Genomic DNA, 16,500 nt, shown 5'->3' on the forward strand with positions numbered 1-16,500 from the left:
GGTTCAGGAGGCAGGTGCAGATGCTCCCGGGAGCCAAGAGGCATTTCCGTTTGTATAATAGCAATCCTAAAACTAGAGACCGGAACAAATTTAGACAAAGACCCACATGTCAATTGGTTATTCTTTTCTCTCTTTTTTCTCCTATCTTCGGCGGGGAGCCACGCTGGCCAGAGCACTGCGCTTGCCGGCACCGCCATGGCCATTAGGGGCATCCCACACGGGAGATGGCGGCGGAGGTCAATCACGGCCGGAATCGACAAATTCCGAGGCAGGTGGCGGTCAATCACGCCACGTCACGGGCTCGGTGGCACGTGCTTGGGAGGTGGCTGCGGTGCAGCCACGACACGGCCTCGGGCGACGTGGCTCCATGAGGACGGCCTTGATTTGGTGGTGAGGAACCTCGCACCAGCGAGGAAACAAGGGGTGGGGTGACAGAGAAGCTCCAGGAAGGAGGAACGACTGGTTGGCAGAATAGTGTCGAGGAAGGGGCAGGGCAGTGGCCGGCGGAGAAGAGCGCACTCGGAAACTTTATATATGTGCGAGTTTGGCCTAGATACTTTGCAAATATGCAAAGTGGAGGGAAAGTTTTACGAAGCATTGTATAATTTTTTTGGCGGTGGACCACTTATATAAATGATATTGGAGCTACACTTTAGCCACGAATTATTAGAAAAACAGTTTTAACAAATTAGGGAGAAATATAGCAAGACCATTAGAGATGCTCTAACACTTCAACCGTGGTGCTTACTGCTCCTCCTGCCCGGTAGTACGAAAGGAAAAAATAAAATATATGGACAAGTAGTATTAAATATGCGATGAAAGACCCATATTGCACACGGCCTGGCCCAGATCAACGCCGAGATAACCAGCTCGCCGTCGAGTGCTCCCGAGTCCCGTCTGCCGCCTGCCTCCTGCCTCCACGCTCGCGAAGCCGCCGTTTCCGCTCCGGGCATTCTTCTCGAAGACGGTTCTATTGCTCGGCGATTCCCTCTGAGGTACGTATTTGGGTCGATTTATTTTCCCTTTCAGAACATTGATTAACTCGAGAGAGGCTAGTGCCAGGATGAACTCGATTGCTGCAATTAGCGTTGTTGATTCCCGTCGCCTAGTGTCTAGGTGGGATCGGATTTCTGCAATTGGTCTTCTGTTGGTTCCGTAATGCTGTGCCTTGGTCCACCACATTGCCGCTGCTTATTCACATGTTTTGTTAGTGCCACTGGCTATGTATGTGTGAACCTGGATGGAGACATGGAGTCTGTACTAAATGCAACAGGGAATACTACTACCATTCTGTTTCCGTTCTTAGCACGTGTTCTGGATCGTCTAGAGGCCATCACATGTTGTTATCTTCATGTGTCTGGTTAGGTAATTCGACCCGTAACTTCAGTTCAGTTCAGCTCGGAAGGGGAATGTTTGTAGATTTTACCCTCAGCCAACCCCCCTAGTTGCAGCAATTTGATATTATTAGGTTGTTAGTTTGGTATATTTTTTCGTCTCAACTATGTTTTCTTCCAGGATTGAGACGCAAATAGAGTGCTGCGCAAATTAGCCTTTGTAGTGAAGAAAAATTAGTCCACCAGGGGAGGATCTCAGTCGAGTTTTATCAATTTATTATGGACAAATGCGAGGTATGAGTGCTGTTGACAGGATTCAACCCTAATTTGCAGGGACACACCACATTACCGTACCACTAGGCTACAACACATTTCTCAGTTTGCGTATGTTGTGAAGATTAGACTTTGTTTTGAGGCTACTGCACACAAAAATCTTTCACAAGATATACATAAAGTCTAGCTTCACCCATGTTTCCTTCTACATGAGTTTTGTAACTCCTATTTGGTTACCTTGATTTTCTCCATTCTCACCATAAGATTTCAATTTCAGCGCCCTGCCTTCCCAAGTCATGAAATGCATGATGGAGGATCTCCCAGAGCCACTGCTTGGAGAGGTCGTCAAGAGGATTACCAGGGCAAGTGATCGTAAATCTCTTTCCCTCGTGTCGAAGCAGCTCTACACTCTTGAAGCTGAGCATAGGGATGCTATCCGCGTTGGCTGTGGACTTGGCCCTGCAACACAAGCTTTGAAATCACTCTTCTCCCGATTCCCAAATTTGTGCAAGGTGGAGATCAATTACTCTGGTTGGACATCTAGCCATGGGGAGCAGTTGAACAAACAGGGGCTCTGTATGTTATCATCTCACTGCCCCTTGCTGTCTGATCTCACCTTAAGCTTTTGCTCAAACATTGACGACTCTGGTCTAGCTTGTCTGTCTGGTTGCACAAAGCTGAGGTCCCTCAGGTTTATCAGCACACCCGCAATAAGTTGGCGTGGCCTTTCTTTGGTGGTAGTTGGTTGCAAACATCTTTCTATTCTCCACCTGGTCGACTGTGTAGCAATATCCATTGAGGAGTGGCTGGTGTACCTTGGTAGATATGGATCATTAGAAGAACTAGTGGTGAAGGATTGCAAACAAATCAGCCAGTATGACCTCCTAAAGTTTGGTCCAGGATGGGCAAAGCTTCAAAAGTTTGAGTTCGAAATTAATGGACATTATTGGTTGACTGCACCCAGTGACCCCTCCTACGTGGCTGGCTACCCATATAGTTATGACATCTGCTGTGAGAATTTGAAGGATCTTAGGCTTGCTCATACTGTAACTGATAAAGAAATTGGTCTTCGTTACCTCCTGGGCAAGTGCAAAGCATTGGAGACACTTTGCCTGGAGTATGTTTTCGGCCTAGATGAGAATGAGATGATTGCACTATTCCAGAGCTGTGGCAACCTTAAAAGCATCTCACTTCGGCTCATGCCATTGCATTTTTATTATGAGCATGATCATGATTTTAGGACAGCACTGACCGATGACAGCCTTAAGGCTCTAGCTCTTAGCTGCCCTATGCTTCAGGGTGTTGAGTTCACCTTCACATATTGCTCTCCCGATTACCCAACTGAAATAGGCTTCACACAAAATGGTATAGTGACCCTCATTCAATCTTGTCCAATCCGTGCCCTTGTGCTAAATGGTGCAAATATTTTCTATGACTCTGGGATGAAGGGGCTCTCAATCTCTCAGTCTCTAGAGACACTCGAGCTCGTGGATTGCAGGTCTATAACTGATGCTGGGTTGGATTTCATTATTCAGGCTCCTTGCTTGAGTAATCTCACACTACGCAAATGCATGTGTGTGACAGATAAAGGAATAGCTGCACTGGCACGTTCCAGGAAGTTGGAGTCGCTGACCGTTATAGGGTGCCGGCAGATATCTCAGGAGGGCGTACTCGGTGCTGCCAAATCAGTTCACTACTCTGCAGAGGTTGAAAGCCATGACAGTCTGAAGGGAATGAAGATGCAGCGGAAGTGATTTTGATGTTTCTTGTGACCAGCTTCAATGCCTCAGAGATCTTACAGTTTTCAGCACCTCAGGAATTCGTTTGAATTGAAGTAGTAGTGTATCACTTTTATCGTTACCTAGCTTGTTGCCTATAGCTTCCTACAAAATAATGTCTGTGTCGTTGATTCTGAATCACCGTTCACCATGTAACAGTGAGGTCGTGGTGATGATGATTGGGCCAAGGTAATGCAACTTTAACGCCTTTTTTTAACCTTGTATGGGAAAAAAATAGTATGCTATTTGACTATTTTCTATGAGCTCTGTCCTTGTGTGGATAGAAAGAATACTTGCTTTTTCTACTCTGGAATTAGTGCTTTTTTAGTAGGGTGTAGAAAACAGTATACTTCCTTTTGTCACTGTGATGTGCGATTCTGGCCCAAATGATTGTATTTCTTGGCTCTGCATATCTGAGCTATGATTTTACTTTTTTCATGTGAAATAAAGGTGCTGCACTGCACTGGCAATCTTGCAGTGCTGCCATCCTTTTGCCTTCTTGTGGTGCTGCCTAATCAGTTCACCACCGTGCAAAGATTGAAACCCACGGGAGTCTGAATGGGGTGAAGATGAATCAGTATTGGAATTAATATTTGACATTTTATTTTGACCAGCTTCAATGCCTCGGAGATTCTTATGTGTTGTCAGGCTTCTATAATGCCTTTTGCGGAGACTCTTTTCCTGTACAGCTGTGCGGTTTTTTAGATTTCGAAGTAACAATAGGTTATACTCCTTGCTTGTGAAATAACATTGTGCAATCCTTCATACAGGGTGTCCACATGTTCAGTTCCCATTGAGTGAGTGCATCATGTGTAGAAGAAGTGTGCTACATATGATCGGCATTTATGTTACTGTAGATCTCCTTTACATAGGAATTTTCTGAGCATTTCGTCTTTTACTACTATAATACTTGCAGACCATTGACTCTGCAGAAATTAGACGAAAGTTCATTATAACTGATCCATTAGTAGATACCACATTTTACGGATATAAAATTGCCATCCTTACATGGAGCAGTGACGAAGAGACCATCCCGAAGACATGCGCATATTCTGGGAGCAGAAGAAGATGGAGAGGAGAGAGGCGAGGGCGGAAAAGAGGCAGAGGATCGAAGGCCGCCATTGTAGAGGATTACACCAAAGGAGAGGCGTCGACGCTCAACCCCGACTCCAACTAGTGGATGGACATCATCTGAACTACCGCTTCATAGGACATCGACAACAATGATGAATATAGCGACTGAGATTAGTATGTATGTGTCTACTAACAGTGTTTAGTTCGTGTGTCTATCTATGTTCGTGTTTTATCTATTGTCTAGCTCGTGTGTCTATCTATATGTTTCCGAATGACTGCTCATTACGTGTGTGTCTAGTTATTAATTCAGTGTCTAGCGTGTGTGTTTAGTTCTTTAAGTGTCTTGTTCATGCACGTGTGTGTCTAAGTTTCCCTTTCCTACTCACCAAAAAATTCAGACTTGGAATACAACTGTTCCTCTTAAAAGGTCTTCACAAAATGAACTACCACCGAGTGGAATTATATGGCTTCTAGGGAAGAAGAGCTAGTATTACTCTTCGGATAGGCATAGTTTGTCGGAAGCCCCGAGCCTATACTAGGCACGTGCGTATGTCTTAGGACGGAAAGCAACGCCGTATAAAGTGTTTTCTTTTACATGCCACAAAAAAAGCCACTTTCCATTTTCCAACTGCCGAAACATGGTTTTTGTGAAGCAGCTACAAGAGACGCATTCAAAAATTCAGCGAGATCTCTACACACTGATAGAGGACAATATATAGTACTATGATTCACATGCCTGTTGCGTGTGCTAGCTTTCTGGGCAGACCTTCCCTGCGATCTCCTCCCGCCGATTTCGCAGGAAATGCTCATATTTGAATTAAGCGTTTACTTTTGCCCGCTTGAGATTTTTTGGAAAAACAATTATTAGGACTGCTCATCGGGCAGAGATCTGGTACTGGAGGCGGTGGCCTCAGATGGCGAGAGCGGCCGCGTTGGTGGCGAGGGGGCGGAGGCTGCTGGTGACGGTGTGGAGGATCCCCGTCGACAACCTCCCCTGTGATGTTCCTGTCCCGATGCAACTTGATCTCAATGCTATTGTCGGTGTTGGAGCCTTGGGGTGGCGGGGATGGAGGCTCTAACCGGGGGAAACCATTGACTGGCGTTGCCGGTCACGACGACGACATGGTGCTGAGTTCCAGATTCAGTTATCCTGGGAAGTAGAAAAAAACGAGCTAGGGGCCGGGCAAGCAGGACACTAACCAAGTTTTTTTCTTTTTTCTTTTTTGGAACTAGAAAACCCGTGCATTACATCTTCTGTTCGCATGAACAACCTATTTTTTCTCTTTTGTTTCACATAGTACCGCCGTGTGCCAACCTCTTCTAGTTGCTCTCGACAACAAATGTACCGACAGAATTATGTCTCCCTCTGTGCTTGGGATTGTCGCCGACACAGAAGGTGCTGTGTGCCACTCTGTGTCCAGCAAGCTCTCGATAACAAAGGTAGCCGACACAGCATATGCATCAAGCTTCAGTGATGATCATATCACATTAGTAGCGGCCTCCTGTACTTGCTGGAAGCAACAAAGGTAAGCTCAGTAGAAAGCTAGGCTTATGTGATGAACTGATGATTACAAGTTTCCTTAATCATCCAGCTCAAGCCAAGTCTGAATTACTACTTATTTGTTTCTTGAAACCCTGTCATGTAGCTATGCAATTTGTGTGGTGAGCTATATATACGTTGTATGTATTCTAGATTAAGCTACTTATGTTATTTGGCAATATTTGAGATGTTTGCTTCTCAGAGTCATGGTCAACATTTTCAAATGCAACTGCAACAATTAAGATGTTAGTGCCCTCCTTACAGCATTGACACCTTTTTGACCTTTTCCGGGGAGAGAAATCTAAGGACATGTACATTGGTGATATCTTAGAAGTATCACCTAGGATAAATGCTGAGGTGGAGGAAAGAGAAAGATGAAAAAAACTTTGTCTTATGATCTCTTAGCATTATCTCTCTCACCACTTTTTTATGATTCTCGTTACTAAAGATAAGACTAAAAAATAACTCATTATACATCATTTTTTATTGTTATATCTTAGATTATATGGCAGGGTTTAAGATAAGAGGGTCTAACAACCATTGCACGTGCCCTAAGTTTGCTCTTTCACTGCCTTTCTTTGTCCCGTGTGGATAGGAAGAAAACTTGCTGTCTGATTCTATTATGCAATTCGGAAGTGCTTCTTTGTTGGGATTGTAGAGGATTCTATGCAACGTCACAGTAAAATAGACCACAATAGTACTGTTTGTCATTCCGGTGTACAATTCCGACCGGCATGGTGATATTTTTACGATTAAATCTTTTTCATATCTTGTGAGATAAGCTAAACCTTTCGGTTCGGTTACAAATAAGGTCGCTGCAGTAAGGACGCTGCTATCCAATTTACCTTTATTAACAGGGGAAAATGCCACTGCTCAGTGCTTGGCAGTACCGTTCTCCGGAAAATTGTGCCGCCCAATTTTCAACAGGAAAAAATCGAAGTATTTGTGCAAGTATTCAATAAGCGATGAAAGCCCATATTGCGCATGGCCTGGCCCAGATCAGCGCCGAGATACCGCTAAAGAAATCAGTCCACAATGGGTATCTTCTCCGCCAGCGCCACCACAACGACGACGGGACGCGGAAAAAAGACGGCGGGACGAGGGTTTTGCCCTGGAGCTCGCCGCCGAGGGTTCCGGCCTGCCTCCACCCTCTCTTCCGAAGCCGCCGTCTTCCCTCCGGTCATACCTCCCGAATCCGGTTCCATTGCTCGGAGAGTCCCTCTGAGGTAGGTCGATCTTTTTCCCCTTTTCAACGACCTTAATTGTGCCGTCCGAGAGAAACTACTAGCGCAGAGGTGGACTCGATTGATGCAGTTAGCTCTGTCGATTCCCGTCGTGTATTGTCTAGGTGGAACCGGATTTCTGCTATCTTTTCTCGCAAAAAAGAATCGGATTTCTGCCATCGGTTCTGTTGGTTCCGTAACGCTGTGCCTAGGTCGACCTGGTTGTTGCTGCTTGTTCTGTTAGTGCCTGGATGGAGTCTGTACTAAATGCAACTGGGAATAGTTTTGTTTCAGTCCGTAGCACATGTTCTGGAGCGTCTAGAGGTCATTACATGATGTTATCTTGCGTGCGGCTGCCTGGTTAGGTACTACTTCCGCACATTTGTTCAGCTCAGTTCAGTTCAACAGGCGAATGTCTGTAATTTATATCCCCTCAAACCCAACCCCCCTTGCTTCAGCGATTAGTGTAACTAGGCCGTATTTAATGTACTAGTTAGGGTGTTATAGTTCGATTTATTTTTTCTTGTAACTATTTTGCTCCAGGATTGAGATACAACGACGAACAGGGTGCTGCAGTAATTAGCACTTGCTGTTAAAAAAAAAGAACAAGTCCAGCAGTATAGTTTAACCAGATTGGAGACAACTGACAGATTCGAGCCCTCTTGACACGAGTTGAACCCTCGTGCACTAAGCTTCAGCTGTCGTAAAGAATATTATCACGCAAAAGTTTTCATCTTTCTAGAGATATATTAAACGTTAGCTTCACCTATATATATTTTTGTCTACACAGGTTCTGCAACTCCTATTGATTATCTTGATGTGTTCTAATCTGATCATCAGATTTTAATTTCAGCGCCCTTCCGTCCCAAGTGGTGTAGCGATGGAGGATCTCCCGGAGCCACTGCTTGCAGATATCGTCAAGAGGATTACCAGGGCAAGCGATCTTAATTCTCTTTCCCTTGTGTCGAGGCAGCTCTACACCTTTGAAGGGGAGCATAGGGATGCTATCCGCCTTGGCTGTGGACTTAACCCTGCAACAGAAGCCTTGACATCACTGCTCTCCCGATTCTCCAATCTGTCCAAAGTAGAGATCAATTACTCGGGTTGGACTCCCAGCCACGGGGAGCAGTTCAACGAACATTGCCTCTGTGTGTTATCATCTCAATGTCCCTTGCTGTCTGATCTCACCTTAAGCTTTTGCTCAAACATCCAGGATGCTAGTATGGCTTATCTGGCTCGTTGCACAAAGTTGAGATGCCTCAAGCTTATCAGCGCACCCGCAATAAGTTGGTGTGGCCTTTCTTTGGTGGCAGTTGTTTGCAAACATCTTTCTGTTCTCCACCTTGTTGACTGTATGGCAGTATCTGTTGATGGGTGGCTAGCGTACCTTGGTAGACAGGGATCATTGGAAGAATTAGTGGTGAAGGATTGCAAAGGAATCAGCCAATATGACCTCCTAAAGTTTGGTCCAGGATGGCAAAAGCTCCAGAAGTTTGAGTTCGAAATTAATGGAAATTACTGGATGAGTATGTCCCAGGACCCCTCCTACGTGCCTGGCTACCCATATAGCTATGAGATCTGCTGTGAGAATTTGAAGGATCTTAGGCTAGCTCATATAATAACTGAGCCAGAAATTGGACTTCGTTTTCTCCTTGGGAAGTGCAAAGCACTGGAGACACTTCGCCTGGAATATGTTATCGGTCTAGATGAGAGTGAGATGATTGCACTATTCCAGAGATGCAGCAACCTTAAAAGCATCTCACTTTGGCTCATGCCTTTGCACTGTCATTCTGTGAACCATGGTTTCCAGTTTAGGACACCACTGACCAATGGCAGCCTCGAGGCTCTAGCTCTCAGCTGCCCTATGCTTGAGGTTGTTGAGCTCACTTTCACATTTTGCGACCCCGATTGGCCAACAGAAATAGGCTTCACACAAAAGGGTATTTTGACCCTGATGCAATCTTGTCCAATCCGCTCTCTTGTGCTAAACGGTGCAAGCATTTTTTATAACTCGGGGATGAAGGGGCTCTCATCCTGCCAGTTTCTGCAGACACTCGAGATTGTGGATTGCATGTCTTTAACGGATGCTGGGTTGGATTTCGTTATCCAGGCTCCTCGCTTGAGTAATCTCACACTCCGCAAATGTAATAATGTGACAGATAATGGAATAGTTGCGCTGGCACGTTCAGGTAAGCTGGAGTCACTGACCGTCAGAGGGTGCCGTCAGATATCTCAGGAAGGCGTACATGGTGCTGCCAAATCAGTTCGCTACTCTGCAGATACTGAAAGCCATGACAGTCTGAAGGGAATGAAGGTTCAGTGTCTTGGAGATTAGAATTTTTGCACCTCTGGAATTCTTTTGAATTGAAGGAGTACTGAATCAGCTGTTATCTGTATCTAGGCTTGTTGCCTAGCTTCTTCACCCCAACAATGTTGTGTTGTGGATTCTGGTTCACTGTTCTCCAGGCTACAGTTAGATCGTGGCGATGATTGGGGCCAAATGAAATGAACTTTGATACCTGTTCTATTAAACCCTTTTCTAGGGAATGAAGTGCTATGCTCTTTGAGACTTTTGACTCTGCCTTTTGTGTGGTTTGTCCTGTTGTGGATATAAAAAAGAAAACTTGATGTTTCACTCTACTCTGGAATTAGTGATTTTTTTTTGGTATGTGTAGAAGGTATTCTGAAATGTGACATTAAGCTTCCTTTTGTCACTCTGGTAGTCTGGTGTACAATTCCGAGACATGTTCTTGCTTTGCATATCTGAGCTATACGATTAAGCTATTTTTCACGTGAAACAAAGTTTCTGCACTGGCAATTTTATGATGCTCCCATAGTTCCATCCTTTAAGGACAGTGTTGCTTCTGTTGATTCCGTTGCGTAGATGAGCTCGATTCTCACACTTGGTTCTATTGATTCCATCATGCTGTGTCTAGGTCGGCTTGATTCCATCATGGTATCTGTCCGGAGTGCAAGCAAGAGGGAGTAGTTTGTTTCAATTAGTAGCGCATGTTCTGGAGAGGCCATTCCATGCTTTTGTTATCTTCGTGTGGCTGGTTCGGTAATTCCACACATAATTTGAGTTTAGTTCAGCTTGTAAGGGGAATGTTTGTAGCAACCTAATATAATTAGGTTGTTAGTTTGGTTTAATTTTTATTTTAACTGTGTTTTGTTCCGGGATTGGGGTGCAAATTGGGTGCTGCATAGATTAGTGTTCGTAGTGAAAAAAGATTAATCCAGCAGGGGAGGTTCCTCAATCGAATTTTATCAAGTTGCAACTGTGAGATATGACCGCTATTGACAGGATCTAGCTGTAGTCTACAGGGACACACCACAAGCCGTATCACTAGGCTACAACCCATTTCTCAGTTTGCGTATGTTGTGAAGATTGGACTTTTTTTTGTTATGAAGGAACCACACAGAAAATCTTTCAAAAGATATATAAATGCAGTGGTGGAACTAGCCTAAAAAATTCACTGATGGAGAGTAAGAAGGATTGTTATTGGTCTAAATTTCACCAATATATAGGCTAAAATATTTTGGTTGGGTGGGCCACAGCCTTGTTTTGCCCCAGCATAGGTCGGGCACTATATAAATGTTAGCTTTTCTAATGTTTCTTCCTACATGAGTTTTACAGTTCCTATTTGTTTGTCTTGATGTTTCTCCATATCTTGTTTCCTATAGCTTCCTGCAAAATAATGTCTGAATCGAGGAATCATTGTTCACTATGTAACAGTGAGGTCTTGGCGGATGATAGTTGGACCAAGGCAATGCGACTTTGATGCCTTTTTAAAACTTGTATGTGAAAAAATAGTGTGCTATTTGGCTGTATTGTATGTGCTCTGTCATGTATGGATGGAAAGTAAACTTGCTTCGTCTACTCTGGAAGTCCTTTTCAGAAATCCACTTTGGGTCCTTATTTGAAAACAATATGCTTCTTTTTGTCACTCTGGTTTGCGATTTTGGCCCCAATGATGCTATTTCTTAGCTCTGCATATCTGAGCTAGGATTATACTTTTTTCATGTGAAATAGAGGTGCTGCGCTGCACTGGCAATCTTGTGGTGCTGATCCTGTTGCCTTTTTGCAGTGCTGCCAAATCAGTTCAATACTCTGCAGAGATTGAAAGTAACGACAGTCTAAAGGGGATGAAAATGAATCAGTATATCGGAAGTAATCTTTGACATTTTCTTGTGGCTAGCTTTAATGCCTCAGAGATTCTTATATGTTGTGAGGCTTCAAATAACAGTCCTTCTATTATATCATTTGTGGAGACTAGTATAATGTCTTCTGTAATGATAGTCTAAAGGGTGTTTAGATTTCGAAGGAACAAAATCGTGCAATCCTTCGTATTATATGTCCACATGTTCAGTTCCCATTGAGTGCATCAGGTGGTTTATTACAGTAGTTTCTCCTTTACATAGGATTTTTCTGAACATTTCTTTTTCTTAGTATACTACATGCAGCTCTCCTACATGATGTCAAAAAATATTTATCCGACCATTGTCCGCGCAGATGTTAGACGAAAGTACATTGTAACTGAGCCATGGCTAGATAACATATAAAAAAAAACATTCCAAAAAAGCTTAAAAACACATTGTGCAGATATGATACTTACAATCAAATTGTGTAGAGCTGCAAAATAAAGGAAAGAAGGTGTCTGCTACTCTGGGGATTCACATTTGTAACACGTCCATGCTCAGATCATCAGAGCAGGTGCTGATAGTGACCTCCGTGTTTCAAGTGCTCTCATGGGCATGTATGATTTCAGCGTAAGTGCAGCACGGTCATGCTGAGGAAGCTCTTTGTGTTTTCGGGGTGAGAAAATGGGGTGGAACCAAACTATGTGACATTTGTTGTTATGCTGTGAGCATGCATGTGCTCGTGCAGGCCTCTTACAGAATAGCGTCAGATGAGTTAGTTTATGTGGTGCACTGCGTTTATGGGAGGATGAGACTTTGCTATAGTAATCCTGACTTCCTGAGCTGTTTTCATTGAGGCTGTTAGTGTTAGTTACAACACTAGTCCAACTATCTGACTGGTAACTGCTAATGGAAAAGACCGGAGTTGGGAACTTGAGATGAATGGTCAGATAAAATGAAAAAAAAAAATCCTAGCTTTCATGCTTGATATGGAATCAACGAGTGTCCTTTTATTGCATAATGCCAATGCTCATCTAAGATAGATTTACTTAAACCATGAGGTAAATACTGTAATTCTTTTATAGAGATCGGATATTATGTACAATAAGTGTCTTCTTATTGCATAACTGAAATGCTTAATTGGTCAATAACTCAGATAGATCTCATATATGATCTTGCGAGCGCTGCCTTTGTATTTGATATTTGATGAGAGAACTACACATAGCTCCCACAAGATAAAAATAGGGGAAACAACAAAATTCAGATGTCCATGAAGAAATGCCCTAGCAAAATTGCCTATTACTCGAGTATTCAGGCTGAGCTGTCCAACATATTACTTTGTCGGTTTGTCCCTTGGTTTCTTGTAACATAGCACATTGTCTTGAACTTTTCCTTTTAAATAAGCACGCGTACTTAGCTTTGGTAATGATTTGCTATACATATCAAATGCTGGACCACTCCACCCAAGGCATTTTCATGGCAGTATACCTTCCATCATTCATCAAACGTCATTTGGTGCTTTCCTCGGTCAGGATTTTTAGTTCTTTAGGGTTATCTACACTCCCCATGCCTTCGGCCTCCTTTCTTCCTTCAACAATAGTTTCTTGATCCTGATCATCTCCTCCAGTAGTATGAGTTTCAACATTACATTCATCTGGAATTGTATTCGCCTGCTTGACGCTAGTACTGTTTTCAATTTCCTTTTCCTGCATCTTTACTTCTACACCTGTGCGGAGTGCATTGACCTCCTGGGAAGCAGGAACCATGCTTCTTGGAACTACTTGAGGCGCCACAGAAACGATGCTACTTGTATGCACATCGCCTTGCGGCATGCTATGATTTGGTGAGGTATGAAGCAAAACAGAAACTGCACTATTCCTGGGTGGCAAGATGTCTTCATCAACTGCATCTGCTAGAAAGTTTCAACAAATCATACAGTATTACTGGGACAGCAAGAACTCAAATAATTTTCCAAGTATGGAACAGGAATGCTCTAGCTCTAGTGTCCTACTTATGCACATTAAATAAACTGTGGTGCCATCATCAAGACGCCAACTATCACCCTAGTGGTGGGAAGTTGCAGCCAATGTCATATCGAAGGAAGAAATATACTGATAAATATTTTCTGTAACTATCAATTTGTTTTTATAATAGCTCCCCACGAAAAATATTATGAACAAGATTATCAACTAAAGCATACTTCATATTCAAGAAAGCACTTCAGGCAATCAATGTGTATGATAAAAAATAAGGGGCATGGCTTACGGTTTCTTGTGTTCAGTAAGATTAGTAACACCTTGTACCATATAACATGCTTCTTAAATCCGCACTAGACTACACTATTTACAGTAACTACCTCCAAAGCTTTAACACTTCATTAATACACTCCATCCAACCATCAAACTGGTACAGAAAGCATGCCGATAAAAAACATTACAAAATGTTCATTAAAAAGTAATACTTGTTTTTAACTTGGTGATCTTCAGTGGTGAATTGGGAATATTAAAACAATTAAAATATACAATAAGAAAGATTACACTATCTTAACCAAGATCACACAACTAAGAGCTGACAATTCTCACCTGTGATATGACAGTGTTGCCCCTCATCAATGCTACTTTTGTTGGGTACCGTGATATCCTCTGTTAAACATTTGCAGCCAACTTGCTTCTTGGAGTCGACACCATTTGCTGAAGGCTTCTCCTGCACTTCTTCAGTTTCAAGTGCTGCTTTAGCCTCCTTAACCAAGATGCGCAATTCATACAGAAATTCTGCCTTGCCTTCACGGAGAGTAATAACGTCATTATAGACTTTCAATATACGTTCCTTATTGACGGTTTTTTGATATAGAGGTGCATCACGCCTAATAACCATAAGCTCATTGTGTGAGAAGATCTGAAACAAACACTTCAGTACACAGAGAAAATGACAACTTTCCAGGAGATGCATACTAGAACTTTTGCAGAAAAAATTAAGATTCACCTTGTGAGGATAACCAAGTTTAAGTCTTCCATGAGGATCAAACATCATCTTCGAAGCTGTTGCAAGTTTGAATAAAGGCCAGTCTTTGGTATCAACCCCAGATAGCTCCTTAAACTTCTCGTCAAGCGTTTTGTGCAAGAACCTTGAATGTACTTTTTCACGTAAATCAGTTTCATACACCTTGGCAGTCTTCTTAATAATACTTTCATTAAGCTGGATAAAATGAGCATTGTTTGATCACTAAAAGAAACATGCATAGACAAATATAAATCTTAGATGAATAAAACAAATTGAGATTCTCAAATTAATATAGCTTACGATAACAGTGTATCTATGAAAACCTTTCATCACTGGAAATAAATTATTATGAGTACACAATCAGTCAAACAGGATCACAGGAACATTACATGATAAGATCGTGATAAAGCAGAATTATTGTATATATCAGAGAATAGAAGGACAAGCACTAAGCTCACCATCTCTTTCTCGACATTAACATTGTGTCTAGTTAAGACCATATGCAATCCTAGGCTCATGGGAAACAAGTCGTCCTTAGCCACCACAGACTGTTCTTGAGGCACTAAAGTATGCATGAGATTCTACAGACCCCACATCACCTCCTTCACAGCATCCTCATAATGACAGTTTAGACCCTGAAAAAGGAAACGGTAGTATGTATTGTGCACACGAGCATAAACAACTACTAGGGAGCTTAGAAATAAAGCGGTACTTATACACTTATACAAACCAGTAATTTTCCAATTAAGTCTTTATATGCAATGCTTCCAACAATTAGTGTCTCGTCAAAATCACAGTACTTCCATAGCATCTGGGTCAGGCCGACATCTATTGTCTGGGAAGTAAGGTTAATGACATTGGACTTGTCCTCGAACTTTCGGAATTCATGGAGCCTGAGGATCTGAGGAACAAGGGCAAGCATGTTTAGAAACAAAACACTTGTCAATAGCCGTATTATGAAATGTGTTTCAGTTGTGTCAGGAGGTGAGGTAATCCAGTAGGACTGTCTCAGCCACAAATATGTAGGGGTGCTCAATTCTTTGTTTATTCAGGTTTATTCGGTGGAACTCTTAACCTGCTCATGTATTAATGTAGTGCTTGCTGCTCATGTATTCATAGAATTTTTGTTATAAATGAATTTAGTAACCCAGTAAGTTTCGCAATCCCCAACAGCACGGTACAGTTATAGGCTGTGTCTTCTTATAGTTTCTGACTTTTAGCTACAAGTGACAGTGAATGCATAATAAGCCGATGCAAATATTGCACCCCCCCCCCCCCCCTCCACCCACATTGCAAAAAAAAGAGAGGAAAGCTTGCAGTAAATTCTGAAGCAGGCATTACTAGATCTGTTCAATCAACTGGCAACATGCTACGTAACGAAGAGGAAAGTGGTGTCGTTTACTAACATTTTTGTGCCAGTAGCTGCCCACGAAGTATATCCAGATGTGCTGCAGAAAAACCCGAAAAGGTTATTAGTTGGGTGACCAACAAAGATGAAGTTAATAAAGGAGCATCAGCAGCAAAGAAAGAACAAATCAAGTAGCACCTCGATGCCTTTCTCGAGATATTTCTCGTCAAAAGAGAAAAGTGCAAAGCCTGAGGGTGTCTCGAATAGCAGCTTGACCAACCAAGGAATCTTGTAAGGTTTTCCTGTGGATAAATCAAGGAAACAGAAGTAAGCTTGGTTTTGGATTCATTGGAGGCGGAGGGTCAAGGGTTTTCGGGGCTGCGTGGAGGCGGCGGTTGCCCTATCAACCACAACCACGACCAAGAAGGAATGCGAATCCTCAGGCGCTGAAATCGGCTCGATCACCGGAACTCACCTGGCCCTCTGTGGGATCCACACATAGAGCAAGGCATCGGCAGATCTTCTCCGACTTGCCTGGCTGCGCGTTACTCGAGTCGATGAAGAACCTTCTTTTTTGTTTTGTTGTTTGAGCGGACGATGAACCTCTGGGGCGGCAGATGACCCAAATATTTCCACAGTTTGGCTCATCGTATTTTCTCCAACATCCGTTCTGTTAAGGTCTAAGAGCATGTCTAGCAGGCCCCTCATATTTCTGCCCCGTATCCCGCCGCTTTTTCGCCCCGTATCGAAAAGTTGCTAACGGAAGAGCCATTCCGTCTAGCAGACCCCG

The 16,500-nt window shown here is 43.0% G+C and overlaps 3 protein-coding genes across 4 annotated transcripts; 2 read left to right on the forward strand and 1 right to left on the reverse strand.

Moving 5' to 3' along the window:
* The first annotated feature begins 1,900 nt into the window (after window positions 1-1,900).
* Window positions 1,901-3,549, forward strand: LOC124689031 (F-box/LRR-repeat protein 14-like). The gene has a single exon (XM_047222635.1). The coding sequence runs from the start codon at window positions 1,904-1,906 to the stop codon at window positions 3,359-3,361; it is 1,458 nt and encodes a 485-aa protein (XP_047078591.1). The 5' UTR covers window positions 1,901-1,903; the 3' UTR covers window positions 3,362-3,549.
* A 3,559-nt stretch (window positions 3,550-7,108) lies between these two features.
* On the forward strand, window positions 7,109-9,936 carry LOC124689032 (F-box/LRR-repeat protein 14-like). Of its 2 annotated transcripts, none has more exons than XM_047222638.1 (2): window positions 7,109-7,225; window positions 8,063-9,936. In XM_047222638.1, the coding sequence occupies exon 2, from the start codon at window positions 8,103-8,105 to the stop codon at window positions 9,555-9,557; it is 1,455 nt and encodes a 484-aa protein (XP_047078594.1). In that variant the 5' UTR covers window positions 7,109-7,225; window positions 8,063-8,102; the 3' UTR covers window positions 9,558-9,936. The 2 variants fall into 2 exon arrangements, with proteins under 2 accessions (XP_047078594.1, XP_047078592.1); XM_047222636.1 differs by having other exon boundaries at window positions 8,076-9,936.
* A 2,934-nt stretch (window positions 9,937-12,870) lies between these two features.
* Window positions 12,871-15,224, reverse strand: LOC124691104. Its single transcript, XM_047224384.1, has 5 exons — window positions 15,093-15,224; window positions 14,821-14,997; window positions 14,345-14,557; window positions 13,945-14,257; window positions 12,871-13,271 (listed from the first exon to the last, which is right to left on the reverse strand). Exons 2-5 carry the CDS (start codon window positions 14,935-14,937, stop codon window positions 12,871-12,873), a joined length of 1,044 nt encoding a protein of 347 aa, XP_047080340.1. The 5' UTR covers window positions 14,938-14,997; window positions 15,093-15,224.
* Window positions 15,225-16,500: the final 1,276 nt, after the last annotated feature.

Source organism: Lolium rigidum, chromosome 2, assembly GCF_022539505.1.
Source record: "Lolium rigidum isolate FL_2022 chromosome 2, APGP_CSIRO_Lrig_0.1, whole genome shotgun sequence".
NCBI lineage: Eukaryota > Viridiplantae > Streptophyta > Magnoliopsida > Poales > Poaceae > Lolium > Lolium rigidum.